The sequence below is a fragment of the Anomaloglossus baeobatrachus genome, chromosome 11, assembly GCF_048569485.1.
Source record: "Anomaloglossus baeobatrachus isolate aAnoBae1 chromosome 11, aAnoBae1.hap1, whole genome shotgun sequence".
NCBI lineage: Eukaryota > Metazoa > Chordata > Amphibia > Anura > Aromobatidae > Anomaloglossus > Anomaloglossus baeobatrachus.
This window is the reverse complement of record NC_134363.1, coordinates 50,096,117-50,106,860: the sequence shown is the minus strand read 5'-3', so window position 1 is coordinate 50,106,860 and position 10,744 is coordinate 50,096,117. Positions and strand designations below refer to the sequence as shown.

At 47.2% G+C, this 10,744-nt stretch overlaps 1 protein-coding gene across 2 annotated transcripts in view; it reads right to left on the bottom strand.

Annotated features, from left to right (window-relative positions):
* Positions 1–10,744, bottom strand: part of LOC142257072 (MOB kinase activator 2-like) — a 39,448-nt gene that overhangs the window by 9,975 nt on the left and 18,729 nt on the right. For both annotated transcript variants that reach the window (XM_075329135.1, XM_075329136.1), the window contains exon 4: positions 8,216–8,309. In XM_075329135.1, coding sequence (XP_075185250.1) covers positions 8,216–8,309 — 94 coding nt within the window. The remainder of the gene's footprint in view (positions 1–8,215; positions 8,310–10,744) is intronic.

The following is a 10,744-nucleotide window of genomic DNA, read 5'->3' as shown; positions in this document are numbered from 1 at the left end:
ACTCTGATTTGACTGTTGACGGCGACTCCAAGCCTAGCCGGGGTCCAATGGCCCTGCCTGTGTGTGCTGGCTTCACTTCGCTCCCCGGTCAGTACCGGCGGGCCAACGCCCGACCCCAGTCCTACGGTTTTGCGTTGATTCACCACTCCTGCAGACGGCCACCACCGTCTGCCAACCTTGTTGTCAGTGCCTGGGCCACAAACCCAGACACTCTCCACTTTACTCCTCTCACTTCCACCTCCTGAACTGTTCTGACTCCTTTTCCCGCCTCCAGGCCTGTGAACTCCTCGGTGGGCGGGGCCAGCCGCTTGGCTCCGCCACACCTGGTGTGGACATCAGACCCTGGAGGGAGGCAACAAGGATTTTATTTTTGGCTAATGTTACTGTCTAGTGGGGGTGGGGGTGTATGTGTGTTACCTGTGACGACCTGGCTAGTCCAGGGCGCCACACTAGCAGGTACAGTAGAGTGGAACCGTTCCCAATGGGCACCACCTAGTATTTGGGCTAGGATAGCTGCGGAGTGGAAAAGACAGGGTTAAGGGGGAAGTGTGATGCGGGAAGGAGGACAGTAGGGAGGTCTCGAGGGTTGACAGTACGATATAGGGTTCAAGTGAGAGAAGATGTGGCCTCTGTGCTAGAGGTAATCTAAAGCACTCCGGAGCCTACGGCTCACCCTGGCGGGCTTAGAGAGTCACGCAGGTGTGAGGAAGAAGGGGAGAGGAAACACAGAATCTGAAGCTTGAGGATGAAGTCCAAGATAGCAGGGAGGGGACAGGTCAAGGAGCAGTACCCCACACTGAGTGAAAGAAAGGGTTATAAAGGTCCTGTCTGTCATAGGGGTGTGAAGAAAATGAGTGAATGACTTTGGTTGGCCAAGTGAACTGAAGCGTTGTGTATGTTACTATCTGCGACAATGACTGCCAGTGGGGTGATGGACACTAGCAGGTGTCGTGCACCCCACTTGAAGTCACATCCGGTCACGGGGTCTCCTTGGTTCAAGAAGTGCAGCTCGCCAGCAGCCCCGTGCCCCTCTTCTCTACATACATACCAAAACCACAACATGTAATAGCCAAAAATGGCTAAAAAAGAAAGACAAAAAAAAGCAAAAACTAAGAAGTCAAAATTAAAGAGGACCAGAGTCCAGCCTAGAACCTGCATAGCCAGTGACTTGTGCATGTAGATCTCTCTTGGAGAATGGAAAGTTAGGTCTAGCTCATCTCATAAATGTCCTCGTCATTCCACCTTTACCTTTCATTTCAGTGTCTGAGTTATGTTTTCTTGTCAGTGCACTGAATGCCATTAGAGGGCCTGTCCTCGTTACGAGACTTCCTGCTACGAACATTGACACGTCGCCATGCCCAATATTTGATTAGTAGAAAAAAAAAAAGCTGCACTATTTTCAACCGGGTCTATTGACACCTACTGCCATCCGTATCAGCCCCGTGAGGGATTGTAAGCAGGACCCTAGTCCTTCTATGTTGTTCTTGCCTCTTACAAATGCACAAAAATTGTTTTGACAGACAAGATAGTTTACCGTCATCGTAAGGGCGAGGAAGCCATCTTACCGACATTTGTAAGAATGCAGCATAGCAGGACCTTCAACCCTCCTGAGAACATGGAATTCACAAATATAAGAAAACTATCAGAGAGGGTTCATTTTTTAGGGACTGGATCGTTGTCTCTTTGCGTTTCCACTCCAATCTTTCGGACAGAAAATCAAAAACGCGGAATAAAGTAGATGAAATCTTGAACAACCGCAATCAAAAATTGCAAAAACATCCACTCAAAAAATTGGAGTTTCGGACCAATTTTTACATCCACTGGTAATCCGGCTCTACGCATTTTCCCGTTGGGAGGAGAGCAGGATCACCAACAGGGGCGTAACGATCGTGGTCACAGCGATCGCGACCGGGCAGTACCGGTTTCAGTTGGCTGTGCGTCCAAGAGCGCGCATCCAGCTGAAATACATCGCAGCACAGAGACCCATTGGGTCCCTGCACTGCAATGTGCCGGCCACCGATTAAGGCTATGAATATTCACTGTCCCCACGCCCATACTTCAAGGTATGGGGAGCAGAGAATATGCCGACACTTGGCAGCTGACTGTGCTGTAAGTGAGTGCGCCACGCATGACAATGATGTAATGCACTACACCACTTGCACTTTGGTCAGTTGTGGCATGCCATCACCAGGGGAGCGGGAGAAGGTGAGTATATAATCGTTTAATTTTTTTATTGTGTGCGGCGCTCCCTGGTATATGTACAAGCCTGCGGCCTTTATGGGGACATATATACCAGGATGGGGCCATGATGGAGACATATATACACACACAAGAATGGGGCCAGGATGTGGACATTTATACCAGGATATAGCCATTATGGGGCCATGATGGAGCCATATATACCAGGAAGGGGACATATATACCAGGATATAGCCATGATGAGGTCATACACTAGGATGAGGGGCATATTTACCAGGAAGTGGCCCAGGATGGACGACATTATTTGGGGGCAATTTGTATGTCTTTATAGGATTTAGAACGCTACAACAACCCATACATCTGACCAATATGAGGGGGGGGGGGGGGGGGGCTCAAACTTTGCACCAGGGCCTATCAGACTCTAGTTACACTAATGGTCACGGTCATAACTACAGAATGTTGTCGGCGTGCACAAGACAGGAGGTCTGGGTGGAATTTGTATGTATTCTCCATACTTGTGCACAAAGGGTCAAATAAAGCCTCCTCCGCTGTCAAAACGGCAAAGTTTGGCAAGTCAGTAAGAAGTTTTGTTGATGTGCGTGCTCCGCTACGTGGACGGATACTACAGGATTCGCTTATAGTTCGTCAAGTCTCATTATTCGTAAATGTGATTTACTGGGTTCAAACGAGATATAAATTCACCGTAAATGTGAAAGCGTCGACGGTTTCATGACTTGCCATTTTGCTATAATGTTTATATTGGTTCAATAAACAGTGGAACTGTCCAAAGAGAATTCTAGTTAAATTTAGCACAGACATTTTATGATGTTTTCACTCCCCCATCAGACTGGGCTCCATGCCAAGCGGAGAAAGAATTTTCATCCTTGAAAAGGTGCAGCCGGATTCCTCATGTGCAGAAGTGGCCGTGCAGGCCTATGCTTGTACATGTTTAGGATCAGAATGCTTTCTGCAGAATATCGCTCTTTTAGTGGAGGAGGGAGTCCTTATGACACAATGGGGCACACTACTAGGGAATTTTATTAGAATCCTGCACCCCTTTCATGGCATTTATGTAGAAGTGACAATTGTGTGGCTCCCGACTCTTCAAGACAAGGTCTACAAAAACAGTCATGAGCGAAGAAGACCTAAAAGGGTCAAATTGTGGCAAGACCTTGTGGGTAAAAAAAAAAAGAAGGGTTACGTTCATGATCTCCCTTCCCCCACATACTGCAAAACTAGACCACCCAAGTGCCCAAATTCAAAAAAAGCCTGGATTGAGCTGCAAACTATGAAACCTAGAAAGCTTCCTGTAGAACCCTTGAATCAGGTCTAAAATCGGCCATGTATTTTAGACAGCCATCGGCACACAAAATGATTTGACTGACATTAATCTTATGTGTATGGCCAGGTTAAAGGCAATCGGTCAGCACATAGTGACTGTACAAACCCAACACAGGTGCTCAGTACACAATGGTGTGGCCAAACTATTCAGTGCACCCCTTGGGGTGGCCAAACTATTCAGTGCACCCCTTGGGGTGGCCAAACTATTCAGTGCACCCCTTGGGGTGGCCAAACTATTCAGTGCACCCCTTGGGGTGGCCAAACTATTCAGTGCACCCCTTGGGGTGGCCAAGCTATTCAGTGCACCCCTTGGGGTGGCCAAACTATTCAGTGCACCCCTTGGGGTGGCCAAACTATTCAGTGCACCCCTTGGGGTGGCCAAACTATTCAGTGCACCCCTTGGGGTGGCCAAACTATTCAGTGCACCCCTTGGGGTGGCCAAACTATTCAGTGCACCCCTTGGGGTGGCCAAACTATTCAGTGCACCCCTTGGGGTGGCCAAACTATTCAGTGCACCCCTTGGGGTGGCCAAACTATTCAGTGCACCCCTTGGGGTGGCCAAACTATTCAGTGCACCCCTTGGGGTGGCCAAACTATTCAGTGCACCCCTTGGGGTGGCCAAACTATTCAGTGCACCCCTTGGGGTGGCCAAACTATTCAGTGCACCCCTTGGGGTGGCCAAACTATTCAGTGCACCCCTTGGGGTGGCCAAACTATTCAGTGCACCCCTTGGGGTGGCCAAACTATTCAGTGCACCCCTTGGGGTGGCCAAACTATTCAGTGCACCCCTTGGGGTGGCCAAACTATTCAGTGCACCCCTTGGGGTGGCCAAACTATTCAGTGCACCCCTTGGGGTGGCCAAACTATTCAGTGCACCCCTTGGGGTGGCCAAACTATTCAGTGCACCCCTTGGGGTGGCCAAACTATTCAGTGCACCCCTTGGGGTGGCCAAACTATTCAGTGCACCCCTTGGGGTGGCCAAACTATTCAGTGCACCCCTTGGGGTGGCCAAACTATTCAGTGCACCCCTTGGGGTGGCCAAACTATTCAGTGCACCCCTTGGGGTGGCCAAACTATTCAGTGCACCCCTTGGGGTGGCCAAACTATTCAGTGCACCCCTTGGGGTGGCCAAACTATTCAGTGCACCCCTTGGGGTGGCCAAACTATTCAGTGCACCCCTTGGGGTGGCCAAACTATTCAGTGCACCCTTGGGGTTGCTAAACAATTCAGCAACAGTGCACCTTGCCAGCTACTTGTTTTTGATCCATCTCAGTCTTCCTCTAAAGCCAGAGCGGTCAATGAAGAAAAAACAGGGCGGATATAGATGGATAACGATTAGTTGGGAAGGTGAAGTGAACTTCTCAGCAACACCAAGAATGTACCGAGCGTCTGTGCTTGGTTTGAACAGTCAAATTGAATTTTGTGCCAACAGACTCCATTAAATATTAGCACATGGTGTCATCTGGAGTGTTCCTATAAGAACAGAACAATTGAGAGGAGGATAGCCATACCAATACGAAAGGATCCTTTCTCATCCATCTGAATACTCATGCTATTAATATTGGCGTGACGATATTGTCCAAAATTAGGAAAGAAAAACATGACTGCTTTCTTGCAAGAACCTATCGTCAGGTCTTCTGTTGTATTGGAGCTCATTCCATTCATATGGATCTGGGGAGGAATATTAGTCACCCTCTTGGACAGATATGGTGACTTTTGGAAGAAAGCGCCCAGATTTTCTAATCCTGTAGGCTATAGATAAAAATGGCCAATGCCACATTGGTATGTGAAGTCTACAAAGCTAGTACATAGTGCATAGACGCCTCCCCCATCAATGCTCCCTGTGTAATCACATACTGATTTTATTTTGGAGTAACAGATGAAATGTTCACGCAGCCTTGACCACAAGTTAATGATTGACGAATCATGAGGCCTAGAGAGTGAAAGTGACAAGAAAAAGGGCTCCTGGAAAATTACTCGCGGGAGGGGGGGGGTATCGTGTGACTAGAGCGGGTCTCATCACCCAATCACTGTTTTACACAATTACATACAACTTCATTTATCGACTGCAGGTCTATAATGTATCTATGGGGTCTCAATCACTGCATGTGGATTTCTAAACTCAAGCACTGTGGTCTATCATGATTCTAACATTTCTTACTTTTTCCTGCACCATCTATTGCGGTGTCGCTTAAACTGGCCATTCAAGAGGCATAGGTCCATGTACATGCCATCGCTGCTTTTTGGAGATGAATCAGGTGTCATGTTCCCCACTTGAAGACCCCAATAGGGTTATTGTCATGTAATGTGATTTATGTCCTGCATCATTGAGGAAGTCATATGAAATTTGATATGTAGTAGTGTTTTAAGTGTTATGCTGACAGTAGGGACAGAGATAGTTAAGTGTTGGGACTAGCCCATAATGGGAGTGGCTAGAATGCAGGGAAAGTGACCGTTTCGTGTGGAACATCAGGTAGGGCCCAGCATGTTACGTGGACAGACCTAAGGTCTGCTTTGCCAACAAGGCAGCATGATGTGGGTGTCCCCGCAGTTAGAGGAAAATGGAGCCAGAGGTAGCATGAGAAATAGGTGGTCGAAACATGGGGTGATCCAGCACTCAGCTCAGTGGGGACTGATGTAGAGAACGAGTGACCGAATGAGACACGTCCTTAAATACGAGGCTCCACATCAAGGCACTAAGCATTTTACAACTCCTGAAGGTAACTGACCTGGACAGTGGGTGTCATATAAGCATCAGTAGCGAGAAGGTAGTCTGGACATATTGGCAATCCATGTACCTTACAAGAACGACAGGATGCGGGACCACAGCAGGGAAAGAATGACTCTCTCAAACTGTACTGTGATATTGAGCTGGTCGGTTGTGGTGAAACAAATAGGACAGTTGATGGAGATAAATTTCTTTGTCAACACAAAGTAACAGAAGATATGTGCCCACTACATCCTGTTTACAAATGTTGGGACGTTACTGTTAAGTAAAAGAATTAAACTGGTGGTCTCCTTCAGTGAATGGAGTGAACATTTGGTCCTGGCCAGCCAAGGTCATTGGCAGTAGGTGGCCTACATGGGCGTACAGCCTTCACGACACAAACAACCACACACCCAGCCAGGACCCCTATCTTGATATTGTGCCGCCCCCATGACAGCCGACAGGCTGCTCTGACCCGGATCCGCAGTGGCTCGAGGGGTCTCTGGATCCGAGGCGGCGGCGCGCGGCACCCACGGAAATAAAGGGGGGAATTGTTTGTGGTTTTGGGATAATGTTCGTGACGACACCCACGGTGTGTGGTAACGTGAGGGACCACCGCTGCCGATTTGGGGAGCCCGGGGACGCTGGTGTGTGTCAGCTTAAGTTGTTAACCCCTCCGTGGGCAGGGGAGTGGTGATGGATGGCGTGGGGAACCAGTCGTGTGCAAGGGGGGCAACGTGTACTCACACAGTCCAAAGTCACTGACGCTGACACCAGGTAAACCAAACTCTTGAGCACTCTGTGGTCCTTGGGCGGGCACGCTGGGTCCGTGTCCTCTTTGTGTTGCCTGTTGACCTGAAGCCTTGTCCCTTGGCACTGTGTCTCCTATGTATGGATCCCTTAAACTTTAAGCATTTCGGGTCCCGCTCACCTGCGTGGCTAGCAGGGTGACCTTGCTCTCAGGGTTCACGCTTGGAATTTTCTGGACGGTTGTGGGAAGTCCTATCCCCCTCGTTGCGTTAGTACCAAGATTCTGGAGCGGGTGGGGAACGGTTCCTGAAGATTCCGTTCCCGTCGGGTGAATTACTGAGCTGTGTCAAGCTACTTCCCAGCCTAGGGTCCACGTACCCAGTCGTGCCCTGGTCCCTGCCCGGTTGTAGCACAAGACAGCCGGCCTGCTCTCTGTAGGAGCACCATGCTCTCTGCCACTAGCCCCTGCGACCGGGGTTCCAGCTCCTTCTGGCCAGGCCAACGTCTGGCACCTGGGATGGGTACAGGAGCCCATCTCCACAGCGTGACCTGCACTGTCACCGTTGTCTCTCCTTCAACTTCCACTCTCCAACTCTACAACTGCGCTGTCACTTCTGCCCACCTTCTACCAGCGCTCCATCTGGGTGGTCCTATTCCCCTCAGGTTGCCCAATGGGTGTTTGGTGGGTGTGGTGCAGAGTGTTCCTCAGGATTTGTGTACACCTGTTGGTAGCAACATCAAAGTGACAGGACCCGTAACCAAGGAGGAGTGGGTACCATGCAGAAGGGCAGATTGCACGGCACCCTTGGGACGACCTGATAGGCTAGGGCGTCACAATACAGCGTGCCGGGGAGCACAAGACTCATACCTCTCCCAGGACTACTGTCCTGCTCCACACTATACTGCAAACAAACAGACATTGTATTGTCAAGTACGTTGCACATTATACAATATGTACCCTTATAAATTATAAATGTTCCATTCTATCAGGTCAATTGTCATTATATATATATATATATATATATATATATATATATATATATATATATATATATATATATATATATATATATATATTATATATATATATATATATATATATATATATCCTATTCAGAAAGGGATTCTATTTATCTAGAAATAAAAGTGTGTCAATTTCAATAAAAACAAAAAAAAAAACAAAACAAAAAACGTAATTCATAAACTTGGAGTACTTACGTTGACCAGGCCTTCATTGTTGGACAAGACGATACGGTGCAGAATTCTGATATAGAACCGTACATGAGACTGACATGATTGTAGAATGCAGAGGCTGAGGAACAAGAAAACGTGAGAGTAACTAAACCAGGACGGTATAAAATAATGAGTCACCATCATTATTTCTATTAACGTGTTTTACACCCTAGTAAGTTATGGGTAATAGGTTTCATTTTTGTCCCACCGGTGGCCATAATTTAGAGTTCTGAAATTAAACAGATTTCCCCAACTGGACAACTCATATCATAATAGAACATTGCACCCGGAGGTCACTATTTAGGACCCCTTAGTCCTTAAGCCCCATCTGTACATGACCTCCCATTTAAATGATCCCTACAGTACCTAAAATCAAAATTCAGACATCTGGGAAACATGGTCCTAATATGGACTGTGACCTCTTGAAAACAGCCCCATAGTCATATGAAGCATTTGAGTTCAGGTGAGGAGACCAGTCCAGAAGTTATGGTCTGTACTCAGACAGTGATAGATGGATATCTGAATTTGTCCTTGGACTGTTGCAATCAGTTGATTGACAGGGTGGCTTCCTTTATTTGGGAACATCCTTTCATGCAGAAGAGGTACCAACACATCGAGTGCTACGCTCTGGGACAGCTTACAGAACCCCAACTCAAGTCATGTTCGAACAAGAAAAGATACTTAATACTTCCAAACCCCGTGAAATACCAAGGATTCTGGATCATGTGCAGCTTTCAGCAACAAAATACATTGCCTGTAGTCTCCCGATTTCTGGTAGCAAAAGCCCACCCTCAACAAATCCAAGGGGTTAATGTTATGCTCCATGCAGGCGCCATCTATATTTAACAAGGAGGTCTCATATGTACCATAACTCTTTATTATTTCTAACCTCAGATATACAAGTAGCAATGAAAACAGAGCCAGTGCTTCCAGCAGAGAAAGAAAAACTCAGAGGAGCTGGGAGAAGAGCGTTTGTGGTCAAGGATCTGGATGAGAAATTGGAAATCAGACTCCGTAATCCTACTTCAAACTTCAGCATCAAATGAGCAACAGATGGGAATTAGCAGCACTCAACCATGAAACAAGTTTGATGTGGAGGAGTCCTGACAAGAGCGGGTGAATTCTTCATAGGGTTCAGTTCAAATGGTAAAAACGGTGCTGGTTTGAGGAGCCACATATTCTATTCATTTGGAAATGTGAGCTGATCCAACCGCAATGTTCATCAAGCCTTCTATGTTGGCTGCTCAGATCTGTGGTCTTCATGATGTATAAAGCACAGTAATGATCCAGAAGACGCTGAAAAGTGGGACATGAATTGTAGATGTCCTGCAGATGCCAACGCCTGCCTACAGGAAAACAAACCTTGTGAGCCAAGTAGCCCCTGAAGACTGGACATTTGCTGCTGGCACATTGTTTTTTCGTTCGATTGAAGTCTGTTAATGTCTGTCCACCTTGCGTTAAAGGGTTATTTGGGATCTCTCACCTTGAAGGAGAAGGAAGGTCTTTTTATCACCACTAATCCAAAGTGGCCAGGTTGAGCTTAGAGGAGAAGAGACAGTGCACATGGGGAACCTTGTCTGCAAGGCTCGATTCACACATCCATGAGTCAAGGTCTTCTCATGGACAGGCCACAGGTCTCTTGACTCAAACTCAGTAGCCTCATAGGTGTGTATGAGGCTCTTAAGTTAAAGGTCAGAAGACTTTTGGCTAGTCCATTCTCAGACCACGACACACGTGTGAATCCAGCCTAATGCCCCGCAGACGTTTGACTAAAGGTGTCCAAACCCACCAATCATGACAGGTTCAACCAACAATTTAAAGTGTATGGTGTTACTGGACAATTGAATGTTGGGGGAGTTAATCTAGTTTCGGATTGCCAATCCTCTTGAGCTCCTAGAGATAAACTACCACCAGACATGTCTCATAAGGAACACAAGAGCTAAGTTGAACAAGTGCTCCTATATAAAGGGAGAGGCGGCTAGATAAAAAAAAATCATTCATTCAACAGCCATCTAACGTGTATACCATGCTTAATTCCCATAGACTAGTAAAAAGAAAAGCACTTAGTCTTTCCAGCTACTCCACCATCACTGGCCACACTGAATTACTAAACAGTGGTCATATGACTTCCAATTGAAGGGTGTAGAGGGATATGTCATTTTATCCCGTACTATTCAAATCAAGCTGGCCATATACATTCATGGCCGAGAGCTTTTTTCAGCCCTCATCATCTCTCCCGACTTCACCATACACATGAAAGTTCGACTAGGCCAAAGGTCCCCAACCTTTGGCACCTTGACAGCCACATTCCATTTAGCTCTGACAAGAGGTTCACATCCACATTCAGCTCCATGAGTTTGAGCCACATCCAGCTCTTTCCACCCTCACTATAGTGGCACCCAGAGCCCCCATTACCAGTATAATGAAAGCAAAAGCTCTTCTACAGATATCACACTGAGGCAGTATGCCAAGATTCAAAGGTTTCTACCTTACCCCCATTCAGATCTGCTCTTC